Source organism: Cervus canadensis, chromosome 11, assembly GCF_019320065.1.
Source record: "Cervus canadensis isolate Bull #8, Minnesota chromosome 11, ASM1932006v1, whole genome shotgun sequence".
In the NCBI taxonomy this organism is placed as follows: Eukaryota; Metazoa; Chordata; class Mammalia; order Artiodactyla; family Cervidae; genus Cervus; species Cervus canadensis.
Genome location: NC_057396.1, coordinates 5996122 through 6020368, shown reverse-complemented (window position 1 = coordinate 6020368; position 24247 = coordinate 5996122). Strand labels below are relative to the sequence as shown.

The 24247-nt window shown below is 37.9% G+C and overlaps 1 protein-coding gene across 2 annotated transcripts in view; it reads right to left on the bottom strand.

The window, feature by feature from the left end:
* Positions 1-611: 611 nt before the first annotated feature.
* Positions 612-24247, bottom strand: part of TRPC6 (transient receptor potential cation channel subfamily C member 6) — a 150337-nt gene continuing 126701 nt past the window's right edge. For both annotated transcript variants that reach the window (XM_043482169.1, XM_043482170.1), the window contains exons 6-13: positions 23940-24173; positions 20956-21220; positions 19372-19567; positions 18368-18577; positions 16593-16667; positions 6781-6864; positions 3108-3183; positions 612-2218 (exon numbers count right to left, since the gene is read on the bottom strand). In XM_043482169.1, the coding sequence (XP_043338104.1) occupies positions 2067-2218; positions 3108-3183; positions 6781-6864; positions 16593-16667; positions 18368-18577; positions 19372-19567; positions 20956-21220; positions 23940-24173 (1292 nt within the window). In that variant the 3' untranslated portion in view covers positions 612-2066. The remainder of the gene's footprint in view (positions 2219-3107; positions 3184-6780; positions 6865-16592; positions 16668-18367; positions 18578-19371; positions 19568-20955; positions 21221-23939; positions 24174-24247) is intronic.

The window sequence follows — 24247 nt, the reverse complement described above, 5'->3', positions numbered from 1 at the left end:
GTCCAGAATGCTCCAAATGGCAGAGAAGAAGTATGAGATAGAACAGTTTGGGTAAACACATTTAAATTTCTTAATCACCTAATTGTAAAAGGTTAAGCAGATTCAACATGAATACATGATTTAAAGCCAGTGGTCTTGAGACTTTTGAAGGATGGTTGTGCTTTGACCAATATGCCTTGAATTAAGAAGCTCTTGCTGGAATTCTTAAACCCTTTCTTAAAATATGCTTGGTTTCTCTTTTCATCTTCCAATTAAAAGGAAATGAGAAGAGATGCCAATTCAGCTACCCTTTGAAGGAAATATGTTGACCTCAGGACATCTAATTTGAATAATAACATGTATCACTTTGCCTTTTGAGGGAGCCCACCACCATGCCTGTTGCATTTCCTAAAACTTACATCTTGTCAAGTCAATCCCACTTAAAAGTCAGTCCAATTCACCAACTGTTACCTGGTGAGCTTGGTCACCATGCAGCTGCTGGTGCTTTAGGTGGCTAGAGTGCTGAGGAATCTAAATATCTTCTGTAGAATCTTCTAGAATCAAGCCCATTTGCCGTCATAGAGTGCTCCTTGGCATGGAGTCCAGTCTCTTGCATGGCACAACACACAACGTTTTTGCATTTAGGTTATTTTAATTCATAGGTAATGCATTTGGTATGAGTTTGATTTTTACAGTTTCTGATTCAAATATTGTCAAGAAACATTTGAAAACAGACCTTTTCTGTATCACTAATTAACTTTCCAATTAAGTAATAACCATAAATACAAAAATCACCTAATATAAAATCTCAGCTAAATTTTTGCATCTGGTTACATAAAGGTATTTTGATGTAAACTAAATCAAAGTTGGGGCTAACCAGATTCTCTGTGACCATTTTATCTTTAAAATAAAATTTTGCATATGAAGCCTCTCTTTATTGAGTTTAAAGAAGCACTTCCAGTCAATGCCCAGCATCATCTAAATATTGATAGTCTTTGGGTAGCTGAAGTGTGAACCTTCATTTCTTTCTTTTAGTTGTTCTAGATATTGCATAATACATACATAATAGCAACCTCTTGGTAAATGCTCATGAATGCAAATTCTTGTTTTATATATTTTGAGAGGAGGGTAGTATATACTGAGAATAACAGATAAGCATTTGCAAGTTCTGTCAACACATTTTTTTCCTTTCCATCTGATGCCGAATTTGGGAAATCACCTATAAAGATCCTTGGAAATGGTACAAAATTGTGCTATCATTGGACCAAATAATGACAATTATCTGTGGCTCTGATGCTTATCCAATAAAAGGTTCTTATTTGGCCAACATCTTTTTAGTCACAATAAAAAGTACAACTTGAAGAGCTTTTAAGTGTCTATACTGGCTGCAAAATAAAACAGGACAAGTATTTCATATGCACTCGTGCACATATACACACAAACAAACACACACACACACACACATACCACACACTGAACTATGTTTCCAAGGTTCAGTGAAGGCAGCACTTTTTCACTGGTAACATATCCAAAGAGATGAATCAGAAAATTTAGGAAGGATTTAACACCACTTTGCACAGACAATATCAATCCTATTTTGTGGGGACTAAGAAGGGTGGATGATTAAACAGTATTCTCTAAATGGCAAGGGATTATTTTTCTCTAAATTCAAGTCTGGAAGTCACCATCAGGGGGTCCACAGAACAGGCAAGAAGATGCCTGAAGTGACCATCAGGCGAAATAACACAGTGCAGTGTGTTTGCCCTGCCAGCTGAAACGATCCCCAGACAGACACTACATGGCAGTCACACCATCACAATAGTTAGACCCAAGAAAGCAGTTTATGAAAAAAAAGCACCAAACAATTGGGTGTAATTTTCATCATAATCTGCAATCTTTAACCTGAATAATGAATTTAATCACCAAGAATATTAAATAGTAGAATTCCAAATGATAGGATGACCCAAGTTATCTTTGAACTTTTTCTTTTTTAAAAGCTGGTCACAGTGGCACTTAAAAAAATAAATCAGAAAATAATATGGCTTCATGTGGACAAATAAATACGAATTTTTAAGAAAGTCTCTGCATTATCTATTGCTTTCCTCTTGATTTGACTCCATTGATAATTTCTCCCCAAGTTTTCTAATAAGTTCTGCCAGGTCTTCTGAATTCTGAGTTTTTTCTTCAAGAAGTTCATAGCGGAGGCTTGAGATGTCTTGTTTAATTTCTTTCAGTTCCCCTTTGAAAAATAAGAGTGACAAGAAGTCAATTGTAAATATGTAATGCAGAGAAACTAGTGATTCTGTATAGATCAAAATCTTTTTTAATTCCACACACATCTGTATTTTGAATCTTTTCAAAGGAAATCACTCTTAATGGGGGCAGATTTCTATTTTCTCAGCTAAGTATTTTGGGTAATGAAAAGATTATAGAGAAAACTTATAATGAAAGTCCTCCTAAAATAACTGAAATGGAAACATTGGCAACAAATGTTACAGGGTTTGGGGGCAATGGACCCTCACTTTACCCACCCACTTATTTCTCCCTCCAAGTGTAAGTGAAAGTGTTAGTCACTCAGCTGTGTCCAACTCTTTGCAACCCCCATGAAGGCTTCTCTGTGCATGGGATTCTCCAGGCAAGCATACTGGAGTGGGTTGCCATGCCCTCCTCCAGGGAATCCTGACCCAAGGATTGAACCCGGTCTCCTGCACTGCAGGCTGATTCTTTACTGTCTGAACTACCAGGGAAGCCCTCTCCCTCTAAAGCCCCCCTGCAAAAATAGTACATCTACTTTCCTTGTCTGCAGGTTCCATATTTGAAAAATGAAGGATAGACTGGAATACAATACTTAATCCTTTTTTATATAAGGAACTTGGTATTGACACAGGTCCTAGAACCAATCTCCCACAAATACTAAGGGATGACCATAGTTACTTATCTAGCCAACGGCATCTGCCCTATGGAGAAATAGCCTCTATTTCCCCAGCATGAGGCAGTGCCGATGCCTGGTGAGATGCAGTCTTCTCCCCTTGAAGCCCACCCTTCCCACGCCCACCTCTCCAGCTCTCCCTCAGCTCGGCTTCAGGCCCCAGGTCCTGGCTCACGCTCACGAGCTGACTTCAACTCACCTTCGTTCACTTCGTCACTCTCCTTGTCTATCTGGGCTTGTAATACATATCTTTTAATGAGCCTCTTCATTATTTTCTAGACAGGGAAAGGAGAAATCCATCTTAGTTTTATGTTCATGACCAATCTCTCATTTGGAATAAGCTTCTGAATCTTTCTCTCTTTAGTAAATACTTTGAAGTGATAGCTATGAAAGATTAAGATTATTTATCTGATAGGGAATGTATACGATCTACAGATTTTAAAGTAAATTTTCACATCACCAGGGCCAATGACTCAAAAGTTAATTTGTGAGAAAAGAGTAAGTTTAGAGCAAACATACAATCCTTGATGTTCATTGTTTGCATTTTACATGAAAAATATTAGAACAAGACACAGCCTTTCAGCTGGGCAGGTCAAAGGTATGCAGTTTTGTCTCTGGGAATGGAAAGTTAAGTAAATGTGCCTCATTTATGGATATTCCCCTCCATTACCAAGAAATATAGCCAGTTTTGATTGTATACTTCCTAATAATTTAGGAATGGCTAGTTTCAATGTGATAATATTTCTCCAGCACTTGACTTCTACCACGAGGATACTGCTTTTACTATATCAGTTCAGTTCAGTTGCTCAGTCATGTCCGACTCTTTGTGACCCCATGAATTGCAGCACGCCAGGCCTCCCTGTCCATCACCAACTCCCGGAGTCCACCCAAACACATGTCCATTGAATCAGTGATGCCACCCAGCCATCTCATCCTCTGTGGTCCCCTTCTCCTCCTGCCCCCAATCCCTCCCAGCATCAGGGTCTTTTCCAATGAGTCAACTCTTCGCATGAGGTGGCCAAAGTATTGGAGTTTCAGCTTCAGCATCAGTCCTTCCAATGAACACCCAGGACTGATCTCCTTTAGGATGGACTGGTTGGATCTTCTTGCAGTCCAAGGGACTCTCAAGAGTCTTCTCCAACACCATAGTTCAAAAGCATCAATTTTTAGGTGCTCAGCTTTCTTCACATCAACTCTCACATCCATACATGACTACTGGAAAAACCATAGTCTTGACTAGATGGACCTTTGTTGGCAAAGTAATGTCTCTGCTTTTAAATATGCTATCTAGGTTGGTCATCACTTTCCTTCCAAGGAGTAAGCATCTTTTAATTTCATGGCTGCAATCACCATATGCAGTGATTTTGGAGCCCCCCAAAAATAAAATCTGCCACTGTTTCCACTGTTTCCCCATCTATTTCCCATGAAGTGATGGGACAGATGCATGATCTTAGTTTTCTGAATGTTAGCTTTAACCCAACTTTTTCACTCTCCTCTTTCACTTTCATCAAGAGGCTTTTTAGTTCCTCTTCACTTTCTGCCATGAGGGTGGTGTCATCTGCATATCTGAGGTTATTGATATTTCTCCTGGCAATCTTGATTCCATCTTGTGCTTCTTCCAGCCCAGCATTTCTCATGATGTACTCTGCATATAAGTTAAATAAGCATGGTGACAATATACAGCCTTGACAGATTCCTTTTCCTATTTGGAACCAGTCTGTTGTTCCATGTCCACTTCTAACTGTTGCTTCCTGACCTGCATACAGGTTTCTCAAAAGACAGGTCAGATGGTCTGATAGTCCCATCTCTTTCAGAATTTTCCACAGTTTATTGTGATCCACACAGTCAAAGGCTTTGGCGTACTCAATAAAGCAGAAATAGATATTTTTCTGGAACTCTCTTGCTTTTTCTATGGTCCAGTGGATGTTGGCAATTTGATCTCTGGTTCCTCTGGCTTTTCTGAAACCAGCTTGAACATCTGGAAGTTCTCGGTTCACATATTGCTGAAGCTTGGCTTGGAGAATTTTGAGCATTGCTTTGCTAGCATGTGAGATGAGTGCAATTGTGTGGTAGTTTGATCATTCTTTGGTATTGCCTTTCTTAGGGATTGGAATGAAAATAGACCTTTCCAGTCCTGTGGCCACTGCTGAATTTTCCAAATTTGCTGGCATATTTAGTGCAGCACTTTCACAGCATCATCTTTCAGGATTTGAAATAGCTCAACTGGAATTCCATCACCTCCACTAGCTTTGTTTGTAGTGATGCTTTCTAAGGCCCACTTGACTTCACGTTCCAGGATGTCTGGCTCTAGGTCAGTGATCACACCATTATGATTATCTGGGTCATGAAGATCTTTTTTGTATAGGTCTTCTGTGTATTCTTGCCACCTCTTCTTAGTATCTTCTGCTTCTGTTAGGTCCCATACCATTTCTGTCCTTTATCAAACCCATCTTTGCATGAAATTTTCCCTTGGTATCTCTAATTTTCTTGAAGAGATCTCTAGTCTTTCCCATTCTGTTGTTTCCTCTCTTTCTTTGCATTGATTGCTGAGGAAAGCTTTCTTATCTCTCCTTGCTATTCTTTGGAACTCTGCATTCAGATGGGAATATCTTTCCTTTTCTCTTTTTCACTTCTTTTCTTTTCACAGCTATTTGTAAGGCCTCCTCAGACAGCCATGTTGCTTTTTTGCATTTATTTTCCATGGGGATGGTCTTAATCCCTGTCTCTTGTACAATGTCACGAACCTCCATCCATAGTTCATCAGGCACTCTGTCTATCAGATCTAGTCCCTTAAATCTATTTCTCACTTCCACTGTATAATCATAAGGGATTTGATTTAGGTCATTCCTGAATGGTCTAGTGGTTTTCCATACTTTCTTCAATTTAAGTATGAATTTGGCAATAACTCCTTATTAACTCCTTTACTATATACTTTTTATAAATAATAAGAGGCTCAGCACATATGTAGGAAGTCCTGAGTGGCTGCATATATAGGAAAACCAAATCTTACTACCTAAGCCGAAAATTAAATGATAGACAGTAAAGTCCCACTTTCAAGAACTTATTCTAAAAAAAAAAAAGAAAAGAACTTATTCTAAGGATGTAATTAAGTATACAAACAAGTCTGTTCATAGTAGTACTACTTACAATAGTGGAAAAAATAAACCCTAAATGTCCATCAATAGGGGATTATTTATTTGTAGAAAGGAATACAGTCCATCCATTAAAATTAATATGAATATATGCTTTGCAAAGTGAAAAGCTATTACTCATTATATATTATTAACTCATTTAGATAACACTGCATATTTGTTGCTGTTGCTGTTTAGTCACTAAGTTATGTCCAACTCTTTTGTGATGCTGTGGAGTGTAGCCCTCCAGGCTCCTCTGTCCAGGCAAAAATAATGGAGTGAGTTGCCATTTCCTTCTCTAGGGGATCTTTCCAACCCAGGGATCAAGCCAGCATCTCATGCATTGGCAGGTGGATTCTTTACCACTGAGCCTCCAGGGAAGCCCAATGTTGCATAAACGTTTCTATAATAATATTAAAATGTATGTAGTCTTAATTTCTCAGTAATAGGGTTTGAGGTGACTTTTACTCTCTTCTTTATACTTTTTGTAATATAGTCTTGATACAATAAACATGTAGGGTCTAAGTTCCATGATGGCAAGATTTCATCTATTTTATTTACTTCTATATCTCTAGTACTTAGTGCATGGTATGTGGTAGTTACTCAATAAATATTTTTTGTACTAGTGCATTATTACTGAAAAAATATCATAACAGGTCATTATCCTTTCAATAATTGCATAATGTGAGTTTCTAAATATTACAAATAACTAGTCTTATTTCTTTAAAACCTCATGCTTACCTGATATTGTCTTGGAGGATTAGTGAAACTGTTTAACTGGAAATCTTCTGAGCTCCTTATACTTGATTGTTTACTATGTGCAAACTGTAATTTGAAAAGAATTAGAAATTGATTCTGATTTAATTTTTAGATGATGTGATAGCATTTATCTCATAGTTACATATGTGATAGTTACATGTGAATTAATAGTCTTATATACATAAATAATATTTTCTATATGTATAGTGCCATTTTAACTTAATTTGCTTAATATTCTGTCTTCCAACACAAATCATAGATGTCTTAGGTGTGTTCAGCCTCTTGGTGGCTATTAGAGGTTGTCTGAGGACTGTCTTAGACTTTGTGGCTGTCAATCATGCTGTCATGAGAGTCATGCTTTAACATTCCCACAATTGTATCCTTGTAGAGGAAGAGGCAAACACGTTGAGAAAATAATAGTGGTGATCTCAGGAGTCCACTGGTGAGGGAGCCACAGTCCAGCATGACTGACAACACCATCTGCACATGCAGCAGACTGTGATGAGACTCCTGAGGAAACACCCGGAGACAACTTTGTTGAGGGATAGGAGCCAGCTGTCAAGAAAGCACTAATAAATCTATATGAATTTTAGGATCTGTATAATATCCTATCTGGGCAGCACTTTTCAAATAATACATATGCTTGAAGAGGCAGATAACAAAGAAAGCAATCTGCAAGAGAGGTGGTAAAGCACTGTATTAACATGCTAAGAGAAAGATTAGAAACCTCTTTTAACACATTTTCTAAAGGGAAAATGGCCTTACAAAGAAATAAATAGGAGAAACTGAACAAAACACAGTATCTCCAGATATATATTTTGCAGGGTGCAAAATTTTTTCAGGGGTAAAGAAACTTCAAGACCATTTACTAAGACAGCCATCATTTCTATTTCCCAGTGATATCTACGTTGTTAGAGCTTGGTTGCTTCAGTTGTGTCCGACTCTTTGTGACCCCATAGACTGTAGCCCACCAGGCTCCTCTGTCCATGGGATTCTTCAGGCAAAAACACTGGAGTGGGTTGCCATTTCCTCCTCTGTTAGAAGTGAAGTGAAAGTGAAAAGTGAAAGTGAAAGTCGCTCAGTCATGTCCAACTGTTTGCCACCCCACTGGACTATACGGTCCATGGAATTCTCCAGGCCAGAATTCCGGAGAGCATAGCCTTTCCCTTCTCTAGGGGATCTTCCCAACATAGGGATCAAACCCAGGTCTCCTGCATTGCAGGTGGATTCTTTACCAACTGAGCTATCAGGAAAGCCCAATGAAATTCAACTAAAATCCTTAACTCCAATTCTTTGATGCTATAAATGGCCACACATTGAAGTAAAGCAGCTATGCACACATTCATCCATTAAACAGGTATTTTATGAGCATCTTCTATATGTAAAGTATTGTGCTATGTCCTGGGTATTTAATGAAAAACATAAATAATTATCTAGGTGAGTTATAATAATAGGAAAAATATGGCAATGCTGACAAGGTTCATAAAAATATATATAATTGTGAAGATATTCTTTAGATAACATCCTTTTTCATGTAGCTATTTCCCTTTCTCTTTCACCATTTCTAAAAATGTCAAGAAAATATCCATATTTTTTTAACTTGATATCAACTTTTAAAAAAATAAGATAAAATTATACAATTGACCAGATTAACCAGAGAGATGGCTTAGGTTCTGTAGAAGAACTCTTGACAAGAGCCTGAAAATGCAAATCTGGTTCTGCCTTCAGGTTAGCCATGGAACACTAGGTGAGAAGCTGAAATCCTATAATCTCTCCTGATAGTGAAAAGAATGCCCTAGTTAATCTCTGGAGTCCTTCAAACCCCATTAATTTATGAATTTGTGAGACAAATGCAAACTTCAGCATATTTTAACATTTAATTCATTTGCAAATAACATAATCATTAATTTTTATAATGATATAAAATGGAATGATATTAACATATAATATTAGATATGATTCCTGAATTTCAAACCATGACTTATGCTTTAAAGACATCATTAAACATGATGACCAGAGTCAAGCTCACTTCCACACCTCAGTGTTTAAAATAAAGCATGGAGGGCGAGGACAGGTTCATAACCAGAGGGAAAGGATCCAGACAAAGCGAATTTTTGGGCATCATGGGCATCTACTTATGAACACCTAGCCTCATGGTGGCAAGTTATTAATTTAATGTTTTCTTTTGTTAGAGGCCATGAACACATCCAAATGGTGTTCATGGAAATAAGAAAGTGAAAATTTATACTTCTTTGAGATTATTTTAGAGATGAATGTGTGGACTTTAGTACATGATGACAAATTAAAGCAGCTCCACAACACAACACACCTATGGCAATAATCCTTTTTTGGAAACTTAATAACCACACAGGTGTCTTTCACTTGCTCTTTTCTAACTTAAGGCCTTTGAATTTGTTGTTCCCAATTCCCAAAACATTGTCTTCCTGGGTTTTTGCCTGACTGACTTGCTTTGTCCGATCCTCTGGAGTTGAGATCAACATATAAGCTCCTCAGATGGCTTTCTCTGCCCACCCCATGACAACAGATCTTGAGAAAGCTAGGCCTTTTGTATCCTTTGTGCTCTGTGCGCTAAGTTGCTTCAGTTGTTTCTGACCCCTTGTGACCCTAAGGACTCTTGCACACCAGGCTCTGCTGTCCATGGAATTCTCCAGGCAAGAATACTGAAGTGGGTTGCCCAGCAGGGGATCTTCCCAACCCAGAGATTAAACCCATGTCTCTTATTTCTCCTTAATTGGCAGGCAGGTTCTTTACCACTAGCGCCACCTAAGAAGCCTCTTGTATCCTTCATAACATGCCAATTGCTTTATTCATTGGCTTGTTTACATGGTTATTATCTACATCCTCCTGGGCTCCACAGAAGGAGGGACTTTGTTTAGTTCACCTCAGTGTCCCCAGAGCCATCACTCTGTGACAGAAGTTGTTGGCTGATGAAATGAATGAAGAAGTACTTTTGGGGTAATTAATGGAGATCACGTGGTTTTCAGACACCTTGCTGTACAAGGCATGTGCAATCTAGGTTCAGGAAACAGCTGGCTGCAATTCAACCACATGGGAAAGTTATATCTGAAACCTGGAGAGCTGGTTTTAAGGTCTGAGGCAGATGACTTACAAACTAACATCCTGGATGACACAAAAGAGGCTAGGGAAAGCCAGGAAGCAGTTTGAAGAATGCACACAATTATAGGTTTCTAAAGTGTAGATCTACAGGGTGCCATACAGTCCTAGCATAACACATGGCTTCCCTTTGCATGTACCCAGTGGGCAGAGTCTGGCATTTCTCAGCTGCAACATTTTTGACACTTTGGGCTGAGTAATTTTTTTTACTTTAAAAATTCCATGTATTTGAAAATTAAATCTCCACTTTTCAATGACGGGTGTATCTAAGAAGCCATTACAAGGAAAATTAGAAAATATTTGTAACAGAAAATAATAGAATTTTATATCACCAACACTGCCATTTAATATAAAAATCTGTAATCACTTTTTAAAATCCAGATGCACATTGGAATTTTTTGAAAACTACAAATACCCAGGTATTGTTTTTTTGCTCCAAAGCTCCAGATGTAATTCCAATGAGCAGCCATGTTTAAAAACAAGGTTTTTAATTTGATCTTTTACTTTTATCTAGTCTGTTTCACTTTTTCTATTTCATGTTCAGTGCTCCCATTTCATTTCATTTATGGGTTGGGCAATTCCTTACTGTGGGGGTCTTCTAGTGCATTGTATAATGTTTGCCAGTATCCCTGGTCTTCACCCCTCGATGCCAATAATAGGATCCATCACTAGTTTTGACAACCAAACCTGTCTCCAGGTATTACAAATGCACCCTAGACTGCTGGTCATGTGGAATAAAAATCAGATCTCACTGGGAACCACTGATATAATTAAATGGCACCTGACTAAACAGTAATAAATCCACTTGGATCTTTTTTATGTGATGAGTTCTGCTCTAAATCTGCAATATGAATTTGAATGCAAATCTATACAGCAAAAATTTCTAATCAGTTTCTAATACATAGTAGGTATTCAACAAACACATATTTAAAAACTTAATAATCCCAAGGAGTAATATGTAAGAAGAAATGTACCTAATGGTGCAAAGAAGCATTTTAACCACTTGGTGGCAGAAAATTCTAATTTATATTTGTTTTGATGTATGGCCACTAAAATAGACTGAGAAGTCAAAGCAATTCAGTGGGCAATATGAATAGCATTTAAACCTTAGTGATTTGGACATTTACAGATGAGACTGATATATAATATGTGATGGGAGTGAGGAAGGGGGTTTGGTGAGTGGAAGCAGGAATGATTGGGTGTGAGCTCTGTACCTGACTAATATGCAAATATACACTCCAGTTCTGAAGGAAGCACCGCCTGCTCCTTTTTTTCATACTTTCTACCACATTTCCTGCATTCTTTATGTTGTCTTTCTTTCACTTCCTAGTAATTAGTTTGATATTAGCATTTTTCATCTTGCTGCAGCTTCACTGTAGGATGGGAGTGAGGAATACTAAATAACTGTTATTTATTAAGTGGAACAAGCAAGCTTCAGTCTATGGAATTTTTTATGTTTGGACATAGCAACAGTTCTGAGAGTTTCCCATTCTCCACAAGCATTGAAGGGTCTAATAAAGCTGGGATCAAAGCAATGAATTGAAAAGGTATAGGCAATATGATCAGTCAGCAGTGGGTGCTGAAGTGTGGGAAGGAAGCCATGTGGTACAGTGCTTGTAAAAACTCTTACTTTGGAATCAAGTAGATGTGGATTTGAATTCTGGCTCTGGCACGTGTCTGAAATGGGACTTTCAGCAATTCATTTCACTTTTGTTATCCGCAGGTTTCTCATGTATAAAATAGGAAAAATAATATTACCTACATCTTAGAACTAATGTGAGGATTAAAGAGATAAGTGCTGTAGAATATGTAGCTTGACATACAGTTGATGTTATACAAGTGTTAACAACTATTTTTACTGTATAGAAGGGTAAATATCTATTTTGTGTCTTTAGACCTGTCTCATGATTAGTTTGAATCTGTTTTTTTTTGTGTGTGTGTGTTTTTTTTTTTCTTGGAGCTACTTCGCTGAATATTGCTTTTCACTTATGTGTCCATGACTAAGGCATTCAGGCAACGAAATATTCAATGATTCCCACACACAGATGAGCATTAGACTCTCTTAAGGACTTAATGAAATACACATTTCCAGGTCCCATGGCCAGAGATTTTAACTTGATAGCTCTAGAGCAAAGGATGGGTAATTTGCACAAATTCTTCTGGCAAAATGACCCTGGTGATTATACTTGGAACCACTATATTATATAACTGTTTCATCAGATGACTAAAAAGATAGCCTCTGACCTAATTGAAAGCTAAAGGACATAGTTCTTGGATATGTAACTGATGAAAAAAATCTACACGTCTCATTCAATATAGTGCAGAATGGACCCAAAATGCTAAGATAACATCTTTAGGCTCCACTCTGGCCTATGGCCTGGGTCTCGTGAAACCTGCTCTGAAACTGACACTTGAAGGTGATCTGTTCTAGAACTGAAACAGAGCAGATATTCAAGAAGCTATTTGGCATTTCAGGTTTACATATGTAATACAGTACAGCAGAGACTGAATGTATGCTGTCCTTTCAGACTCTATGTCTGAAAAGCTAATGCTAGAGACCACCAAAGTGAGTGACAGAATTAAAAGCAATGACTAAGATAAATCCACGAACCTATGGACACCTTATCTTCGACAAAGGAGGCAAGGATATACAGGGGAAAAAAGACAACCTCTTTAACAAGTGGTGCTGGGAAAACTGGTCAACCACCTGTAAAAGAATGAAACTAGAACACCTTCTAACACCATACACAAAAATAAACTCAAAATGGATTAAAGATCTAAATGTAAGACCAGAAACTATAAAACTCCTAGAGAAGAACATATGCAAAACACTCTCTGACATAAATCACAGCAGGATCCTCTATGACCCACATCCCAGAATATTAGAAACAAAAGCAAAACTAAACAAATGGGACCTAATGAAACATAAAAGCTTTTGCACAACAAAGGACACTATAAGCAAGGTGAAAAGACAGCCCTCAGATTGGGAGAAAATAATAGCAAACGAAGCAACTGACAAAGGATTAATCTCAAAAATATACAAGCAACTCCTGCAGCACAACTCCAGAAAAATAAATGACCCAATCAAAAAATGGGCCAAAGAACTAAACAGACATTTCTCCAAAGAAGACATACAGATGGCTAACAAACACATGAAAAGATGTGCAACATCACTCATTATCAGAGAAATGCAAATCAAAACCACAATGAGGTACCATTACACGCCAGTCAGGATGGCTGCTATCCAAAAGTCTACAAGCAATAAATGCTGGAGAGGGTGTGGAGAAAAGGGAACCCTCTTACACTGTTGGTGGGAATGCAAACTAGTACAGCCGCTATGGGAAAACAGTGTGGAGATTTCTTAAAAAACTGGAAATAGAACTGCCATATGACCCAGCAATCCCACTCCTGGGCATACACACTGAGGAAACCAGATCTGAAAGAGACACGTGCACCCCAGTTCATCGCAGCACTGTTTATAATAGCCAGGACATGGAAGCAACCTAGATGCCCATCAGCAGTGAATGGATAAGGAAGCTGTGGTACATATACACCATGGAATATTACTCAGCCATTAAAAAGAATTCATTTGAATCAGTTCTAATGAGATGGATGAAACTGGAGCCCATTATACAGAGTGAAGTAAGCCAGGAAGATAAAGACCATTACAGTATACTAACACATATATATGGAATTTAGAAAGATGGTAATGATAACCCTATATGCAAAACAGAAAAAGAGACACAGATGTACAGAACAGACTTTTGGACTCTGTGGGAGAAGGCAAGGGTGGGATGTTTCAAGAGAACAGCATCGAAACATATATATTATCTATAGTGAAACAGATCACCAGCCCAGGTTGGATGCATGAGACAAGTGCTCAGACCTGGTGCACTGGGAACACTCAGAGGGATCGGGTGGAGAGGGAGGTGGGAGGGGGGGTCGGGATGGGGAATACATGTAAATCCATGGCTAATTCATGTCAATGTATGACAAAAACCACTACAATATTGTAAAGTAATTAGCCTCCAACTAATAAAAATAAATGAAAAAAAAAAAAGAAAGCACACAAAAAAATAAAAGCTATGACTAAAGAGAACGAATGCTTACTTTGTTTCTAAAAGTATTGTTATATGGCTCATCTGACTGATTTCTATAGTTTACGTGGAGGAGATATGCAGGAAGAAGATGTGAAGGAATGTTCATGTGACCTAACCACTTTAACCTTCAAGGAGTCAGAAAGAAGACCCGAGAGAAATAGAAAGTAAACATCGACTTCATGAAGAAGTGAGCAAAAGCGACACAAAATGAGTAAGGGAAAACACACCATGAGAGTTTTTCTTAGTACATGACAGCGTCAAACATGTTCCAATAGGAGTTCGCCTCAGCAACAACAGGCAAAAATAAATGGAACTACAAATGGTCGCTTTAAAAAACATTTTCTCGGGAATATCATTAATGTATCATGCTAAAGCACGCTACGTGAAACATGCCTAGTCTTGTTCATCATAAGCTTACATGGCAAGGGGAAATAGACATCTGTGTTGGTTTGGTCCTCTGGGAATCAAATGTCAAGACAAACTCAGGAATATGAAATGTGTTCAGAATCATGCCTCTGAAAGATACTGAGAAGTGTGAGCAGATGGCAGAAAAAGCTTCCAGACCATGAGGCTTGGCTCACTTGTGAAAGAGGGAGAGGTAGGAAGATGGAGAAAGCTGGGCACAGAGTGCCCCAAGAGGTCTTGTGCTGGCAAGAAATACCCAGGACCCAAAAAGCATGACCGTGGTGGGAAAGCTGAAGGTACCCCAAAGAGGCTGCAGCAGGAGGCTGCCAGCTGACAGAGCTCCCCGAAGCAGGTTCTCTCTTGAAAGAAGACACAAGCCATACATCTCCATGGTTGCCAAAATAAACAGTCACTCTAGAAGGTTCCTTGGTGGCCTCCCTGGTGACTTGGAAGGTAAAGAATCTGCCTGGAATGCAGGCGACCTGGGTTCGATCCCTAGGTCAGAAGATTCCTGGGAGAAGGACCCAACAAAGGGGCTGGGAATCCCCAGAGAATCCCCATGGACAGAGGAGCCTGGCGGGCTGCAGGAAACAGGGATGCACAGAGTTGAACACTGCTGAAGCAACTTAGCACGCACACACCAGAAGGTTCAGCTGACACTGGAGTCAACATTTTATTGATCCACTACTACGGTCAGACACCAGAGGCTTTGTATTGATCTTAAAGAGTTTATTTTAATCTGGGGTTGAAATATATGCCACTGGAAAGCAGAAAGCAATCCAAGTCATGTTAAAAGGATAACATGACTTGGGAAGCCCCAAATCCAACTTCCACTGACCTATTTTTTTGAAAAATTTTATTGAGTTAATTATAACCAAAGGACAAAAGCTGCTTCTCTGTAACAGGTACCTACTAGTGTTTGTGATTTACAAAGCTTCAACTGAATCCTCCCAACGATTTTGTGTGATGGGTTGTACAACTTGATCAGAGGTTCAGAGAAGGTTCAGAGAAGTTAAATGAATTGCTAAAGTGGCAGAGATGAGATGAGATCTTAATCTTCTGACTACTTAGTTCAATGCTCTCACTATATCAATACTATATCAATACTTAAGAGTATTCCTATTTTGCTAGGGGCGGTAACACACTTGGCTTAAAAACAAAACAAAATCGCAACCCTCCTTGGCGTTTGTGTTGCATGTGGTGGCCCTGGAACAGAGCTCTGGCTAATGAGATATAGTAACAGAGGTTGTTGGGAGGCACTTCTGAGGGTGGTGACCGATTCCTCTGGTGTTCAGCTTTTCCTCTGCTCCCTTGCTTCTTCATGTCTGAATAGTGGGTGTGATGTCTGGAGGTAAAGGTGTCATCTTACATTTGACTATGATAAAAATATCCAGGGGAATCACAGAGACTCACTCCTGACAAGAACCCTGTACTGCCAACTCTGGAGAGTTAAATGAGAGGGGAGAAAACAACTGTCTTGCTTAAATCGCCATGTTTTTTTTTTATTATTATTATGTGCAACTGAATGCAAGTCCCACCTAAGACATTGCTCTTCTCCTAATTAGTTCACGCATAATTTCCTTCTACCTTGTGCCCCTACTATGTGCCTGCTGCCAGAACAAAGCCAAAGTCCTCATCATGAGGGATTCTGCCACTCCAAATTAGGGAGCTGAGGTAGCTCTCGGGTACACTGCTCATTATAAACTGTGCTGACTGGAGCAGCCACTGAATTCTCAGGGAGCCTCTTGTGACAACTTCTCGATTACTGACAAATAATGGGGCTCTGCTCGGTGTGCATAATCGCCACCTGAGCTGTGGAGAATTAAATTAATTATATCTCCATCAGGTCCCTGACAGGTTCCTCTATTGTTTTAATTTTTCCTTCTCTACATCACAATTCTATATTTCATCACCCCAAAGTACTCCCAATATATGTTTAATATCTGCCTTAAACAGCCATGGAATTCTTTTTGCTGATGCACTGGACACAGGCTTGTTTTCACTTCTCAATAACAGATTCTTTGAGCACTGCCAAATTGTTAATTCTTTAATGTGTCTACTGTTTCTTAAAATTGCTTCTGAATATTTGTCCTTCTCTCTGAGAAGATAAGCCAGATCATAAGTGTGGCTCCATATTTTCAAATGTGATCTTACCTGTTTTCTGTCAAGTGATAATTTTGAAAGGTCTTCATGACTTCCCAAAATTCCAAATTTCTTTTCTTCATTTCTCTTTTAAAGATAGAGAGTAAAATGAGTACAATCACTAATTATACATTGAGAACTGTAAAATGAATTTCACTCTTCCTTCATCCCATATTCTAAAAGCCATCTGGTCTAACCCTCCAGCAAGTTTCTTTGAGAGGAACATATTCTTACTAGGGTCTTCCCTTGGGTGAATACTTGGACATTTCGTTTGGACACTGAATTGTCTGGGGTTGCAGTTTTAACCACATGTTACTAAGAGCTACATGCTTAGTAACATGGAGTAAGGTGAGGGAAATTTTTGCTATTCAACCCACTGAGTTCTGTAAGGGATACATCTGGGAGAGCACCAAAGATCACATATTTTTTCCAAAATTCCTATCCAAAATAATCATCATACATTTAAAGAAAGCTTAAGGATTCTCAAAGCACTGTCACGTATTTATCTGATTTGATTTGCATGACATGGATATAACTGTAATTCCCGTGTTACAGGTGAGAAAACTGGAGCTCAGCGAGCTTAACTTGAGAATCCCAAGTAGTAAGACGCAAACCCAACAGGAATTAAAATGTTTCCCTTTTATTCAATAATAGAACCTTATAACTGTAAGGGACCATTATGATTATTTGGCTCAGCTGCCCACCCAGTGCAGAAAATCTATAAAATCCTAATATTGGCCATCTAGCATTTATTGATTACTTAAAATGATAGGGAACTGACTATTTCATAAGAGCCCACCATTCTGTTGGACAGATCTTGGTTTGTTTGTTTTTTCTTTTTCCCAAACATACAGCTAAAATTCACAACTTTTGCACATGGCCTCTTTTCCTATATTTGAATAAAAAAAAAAACAAATGTGTTTCCTCATTAAAATTGGGAATTATAAAAAATATTCACTGTATTCCCCTTCAGCCTTCCTTCTAGAAGCAGCCGACTCGGCCACGTCCTTATCTGTGGCGCAGTATCCAAACCTGTCTGCCTCCTGGCCCCCTCTGGCGGCATCTAGTCTCTGTGCTCCTCCTGGATGCAGAGTTCTGTCCCCTCGGAACTCCTGGCAGAGAATAGCCTCCCCACCCGCACGCACTCCCAGAGCGTTCCACGTGCTCCACACATTCCTTCACCCTCTGGGATGGCTCTACTCCTCCACCTGGGCACCAGACAGATCACTTCCACGGACGCTTAAGAGGGCCCTGCTTCATGAGATTACTGTTTCCACTTAGTACCCTCAGATATATCTTTCTTGAACTATGTAATGCCAAGCCTCATCCCCCATAGTACATGTAAGCAACTGATTTCTGAAATTCTCAGTGTAGAACTTACTTAAGAGTCTGTCAGAGTCCCCGAAGTCATAATCAGCTAGCTGTATAAGCTGAAGGTGAAAAAACTGAAGCTGCATAAACTGAGGTATATAACTATACCCAGCTGTAAAAAGTGAAGGCAGAGTGAGGGATATGTAGCTACAACAGCAAAAACATGCCCCAGAATAGCTCTCCCTTTTAATACCCATTCTGGATAATGTGACACATTATTCTAGCTACATTTCATGGATTTTTCTTATATTTTTTAGCAAAAAATGTAAAGTCAAAGGTCTGCTCTGAGCTAAGTGATTACATTTGGGAATGGATGGGCATGTCATCACAAACTGCTTCTTTATAAAGGGATGTGGTATCGTGCTTATCACGGTTTTGGTTTAAAAACATAATTTCAGATTATGAAGTGAAATCACCTTGTTCATTTCTGCATCCTCCTGCTCCTGGAAACCTTTTTTATGGCCTTGGAACAATTCAGAAATCCATTTTTTAAGCCTCAATAAAAGATAAAACAGGGACTTTGGACTTGGCACCAGGTTGAAGGGAACAGGAAGAGTTCTTCCCTCCTCAAAGTAAGAAAACCAAAGCTTGGCCCTTGCAAATTTCCATTCCACATCAGCATCATCCTATACAAATAAATATGACAGGTCAGCAAGGAAATGCACAAACAATTACTGGGACGCTTCTGACACTGTGTGGCTAGATGGAAGTAATGTCACCTACAACAACCTCAGGCCCCAAACACTACCCCAAGATAGTCTCAGACATGTTAAGGTACTACTCACACACTCTTAGGAAAGAAAATTTAGGAAAATTTACTTAAATTTTTATCATTCTTACAGATCTACAGATCTCAAAACTTGCATGTATTTATAAATACACTGAAAGTTATAAATCTATTTCCTATATTCTGAAAAACACTATGAAAAATTATTCACTCTTATATTTTGCAACAGATCACTGCTTTGATGAATGTGGGACACAGACCAAAAGATTCCTGGAATAAAAATCACTCTAAATTTGAGAAAGGGTCAGTTTTGAACATCACTCAAAGCAATATTTGGAAAATAGTGGCATTCATGAGCAATAATTTTTGAATGAAATATAAATTCATGCTGATATAGTGTTTCTAAGAATTTATAAATAATAATACCAAATCATACAACATTTCTCATCCTTATTCCTTACTATCCCACCACACCCATAGATGTTGTGCTTGGAAGCAAAGGATTAAGATTGTCTAGATTACTACATATAAAGAACATAAAAAGTATAAATTTTCTATAAAATATATAAAGAAGCATATAAAAAGGGCAAGAACAGATAGAAAGTAGTCTATAGTATCACTACTATTGCTGAGCTGATCCCTGGAATAGTTAAAACATATACCACATAGTATACAAATGTATAGAGATTATACCTCAATTTCCTGGAATGAACTGTTGATCATTGCAATTAACATATTTAGCAAAACAATGACCATCGTAACATTATAGACTCCATAAAGAACATAACCGATGTTTTCAATGAATTTGTGATTATAGTTGATGACCACTGATTTCACTTCAGAAAGTCCAAATATAGCCCAAAACAGTGTCTTAAAACTCTCTTCCACTCTGGGTAAAAAGAAGGAAATAAAGGAAATGATAAAGCATACAAATGAATGACAATGATACCATAATAAAAGCAAGCTGATTTAATGTCTGAAAATTATTAGATATTCATGAGAAAATTCTTTACTTCCCTGAGCCTCAGTTTTGTTTTTTATAAAATGGGACAATAACTATTTCCAGGATTGTTGCAAGGATAAGGGAATATTTTGCATATGAAGCACACAACTCACTATCTGGCACGTAATAAGTGCTCAATAAATGCTAACATAACTTCAAACCACAGATATTAACATTTAAGTAATCCATAGGTTTGGTAAAGGAAATATTAACTGTATTACTTAATAAAAATAATGTAATCTTTTATAGTCCTTTTGTGTTTCCGCTCATCTACACTTCTAATATCCAATAAATAGATAATAGTATATGTCTTAAGGTGTCTTAAGGAAAATATGACAATATAAACATAGTCAGTGTTACTAAAGTCACTGACATGTCTTAGGAATTTCAATGCTTTAGGCATAATTATTGACCAAAATGAAGTTCCTTTGCTTAGGTCAGGTGGTTCAGTTTCTCTGACAAACTGAACTTTACAGGAATATGAATATAGGTTATGCTTCCATCAATACTTTTCATTGTAACATTTTTTTGTTGTTTCTTCAGTTGCTTGGTCATGTCCGACTCTTTGTGACCCCATGGACTGTGCATGCCAGGCTTCCCTGTCCTTCACTATCTCCCAGCGTTTGCTCAAACTCATATCCATTGAATCAGTGATGCCATCAATCTTTCCCAGCATCAAGGTCTTTTCCAATGAGTCAGCTCTTTGCATCACGTGTCCAAAGTATACCTGAATATCTAATATTTGAGTAATGTATTCCAAACACACTTTATGAAAAACACATGTGTCCATGGTGAACATAAGTTAAAACTCTTGTCACTGCTGGTAACTCAGATTGCTTTTGGAAGCAGCCATTCTCGTGGGGCCCCATGAATCTGAACTGAGCAGGACACAGAAGTGAAGAGCCCAGATGCTAGAGTCAGTGGACAAGGGACTATGTACTGGCTTTTCTACATACTAGCAGCTATGAGGCGTTTAGCGTGTCATTTAACTTCCCTGAGCTTCAGTTCCTTTTTGTGTGAAACAGAAATGATCAGATGGTGTGTGTGAGGTAGCTCCTGGCCCTAAAATTGTTAACTATTATTACTCACTATTAGAAAGGTTGCCCACATTGTTGAGTTCTTACAACACATTTAAAACTTATCTCATAATGCTAAAGAGTAACTGGAAATAAAGTCTTTACTAAAACATTATTTATCCCACTGTTGCATATGAACATTATTAGGCTAGAGTTTAATTGACAATCATCATGATTAAAAGAACCAAAATCACCTACGTTGTGAAGGCTTCATTTTGCTTCGCACCAATGTAGTAGGAATAGAGGTTGAACATTCCAATCATAAAGGCCACAAACACCATGATGAATATGACCATGAACTTGAAGATATCTTTTACTGTTCTTCCAAGTGATATCTGCAGAGGTCCAAAGCTTTCATTTGCTGGTAAAATGTAGGCTATTCTGGAGAAACTTAAAACTACAGCAATTGCATAAAGACCTTCAGATATAATTTGAGGATCAGAGGGGTCCCACTTTATCCTGGCTAGGAGGAAGGAAAGACAAAAGTTATGGTGAGTTTATTTACATTTTTTACTTGGGGCTTCCCTGGTAGCTCAGATGGTAAAGAATCTCTGCATTGCAGGAGACCTGGGTTTGATCCCTGGGTCAGGAAGATCTCCTGGAGAAGGAAACTTTTTACTTAGGTAACTTCTTTTCTGGGATAGAAATATAATTACATTAGCAATCCAGTTCCTGATGAAACTTCTTTAAGTGTCAGGTTCTGAATTTACAAAGAAAATTATCCCCCTGGTTTGCTGGCAGTTTTCCATAATGGTATAGCATAATGGTTGAGAGTACAAACTATGGACTTGTCATATGTAACCACTCCAATATTCTTGCCTAGAGAACTCCATGGACAGGAGAGTGGTGGGCTATAGTCTGTAGGGTCGCTGAGAGTTGGACACGATTCAAGCGACTTACCACACATTCCTGCATGCATCTATCTATCTAAAATTAACTAGAAGAACTAGTACAAATTATTTATCTTATTAATAGTTTTATTTTCCCATCTTTAAAAATTACATACTGCTTCTATCTATCATCTGTTGTGAGAATTTAGTAAGTCAACATACATTCAGTGTTTAGAAAGTGCTTGGCACTAGCTAAATAGTAGCATTTACTATTTAATCTTAAACTATAATAAAAGAAAATAAGGTCCTAGTAAATGATATCATTATTTAGTCTTAAACTATAATTACACTATAAAGTAATTTGGGGCCTATGCAATACTTGTAGTTATTTAAACTTACTAAGGTCATTTATATTGGTCATTCAAGTCTATTTTTATCATAGAATGTAGTAATTATTCATTTATGAATTTTTCTGACATTATTACATCAGAACATCAAAAATCTAATTAAAAAGCCATTATGAAGAAAAATGCAAAGCAGTGTGTAACAGAGAGGGAAAATATAATTATAAATTTGTATTTGCTTATTTGCTGAGAAGTAGAATTAGGAACAATAAAGTAATAAAAGCAGTTTCTTTTTATATAGCACTTTGAATATTAGTACAGTATATAAATAGTTTGACTTGTAAAATTCCATATATTAAAATTTTTCTTATAAAATAATGGCTGTATTCCCTGTGCTATATAATATATCCTTGTATAAAAGCCCTACATATGCTCTAAAAATTGTCAAGTATTAAAATATTAAAGAGAAATAATAAAAAAGAAATCCCTATGTGATACAGCCAATAAAACTCATAGAGATGTCAACCGTATGTTAAATGACATCTTATCAGAGGAGGACTTGACGTAAGTAGTCAAAGAGAATGTTTTTCCCACCCTAGGTTTCTACAAGGAGAGATTTCCCCTAAGCAAATAACTGAACCTATTGATACTCCTAGTCACTTTCCTCCTGGGGAGGCAGAGTGACTTCACTGATTGCTGTACTGGGGTGGAACACTGAACATGTTTGACTCGGCTCCGCCCTCTTTACCTTGGGAATTTTCCTCTGATCTTCCATGGAGGAATCTCACATGACCATACCTGCTAACATACCCACTTCAGGAATGACTGCCCTGTCCATGGCTGCCTGGAAATTGGAGGGTACATCTGCCTAAGCCTGGGGTTCAGTATTACTGAACCACTTGACTAATAAACTCAGAACTGTATTATCCACACTAAACTTTGTCAGTATTAAAGGTGATGATTTGACCTAATGTTAGCGCTTTGTTTTATTTCTCATCTAGTTCAAAGGCTTCCCTAATGGCTCAGCAGGTGGGTTTTATCCCTGGGTCAGGAAGATCCACTGGAGGAAGAAATGGCAACCTACTCCACTATTCTTTCCTGAAAAATCCCACGACAGAGAGCCTGGTGGGCTACAGTCCAGTGGGTTGCAAAGAGTTGGACACAACTGAGCGACTAAGCACAGCATGGCACTAGTTCAAAGTCTGGGTGAGAGAAAGGGGTACTATTTATTAGCAGCCTTCGATGATTCCCTTGCTTTCAAGTACTTTATATGCCTTAGACAGAAATGGTACTTAAATGTGTACTATTTTTAATAGACAAGAAGAAAAACATAAATCCACAACATAATACCAGCATTCTCAATGAAGTTTGGTGGTTAGCCAATTAATCCCAGAGATTAAGTAAGATGATTCTTATAATTGAGAGCTTTTCTGCCAGAAGAAATATCAGGAAAGAAGTAGAAAGCATAATAAAAGATATAGATAATCTGAAGAAGCTGGAAACTGACCAATAATTTTTCTGAGAATTGAGTAATAACCAAACTGCTACTGATGTGTTCCTTTTTTTTTCTTTCATCATTTTCTTTATTCCAAAAATTTAAATAAATTTTTATTGGAGTATAGTTGATTCACAATGCTGTGTTAGTTTCTGCTACATAGCAACGAGAATCAGTTATACATATACATATACCCACTCTTCTAGATTCTTTTCCCATGTAGGTCATTACAGAGTATTGAGTAGAGTTCCCTGTGCTTTACAGTAGGTCCTTATCAGTTGTCTATTTCATATGTAGTCGTGTGTATATGTCACTTCCAACCTCCCCCTTGTGTTTATTCCTCCCCTCCCTTCCCTCTTGGTAACCATAAGCTTGTTTTTTCTACATCTGTGACTCTATTTCTGTTTTTTAAATAGGCTCATTTGTACCATTTTTTTTTAAGATTCTGCAAACAAATGATATCATATAAATTCTACATTTTATAAACATATTGACTGGGTACTGTAAACTCACCCAAATTGTAGTATTTCACATTGTCTCCCAGTGTGACTTTTGTCAAATCCTTTAAAGTATCATTTGCATCAATGATGCTCTGGGCTTTGGAAGCATGCCAGAACGCCATGAATCTTGCAATGAATGATGCTGCAAAGATTGCCAGCATTCCAAAGTCAAGCATATTCCACAGCTCAAACAAGTACTCCTTGGGGCCTTGAGTCCAAATTTCTTTACATTCAGCCCATATCATGCCTGTATGGGAAAGAGGTTAAAATAGCAATCCAATTTCATTCCAGCCTTAGTTTTTCACCAAAACAAATTTAAAA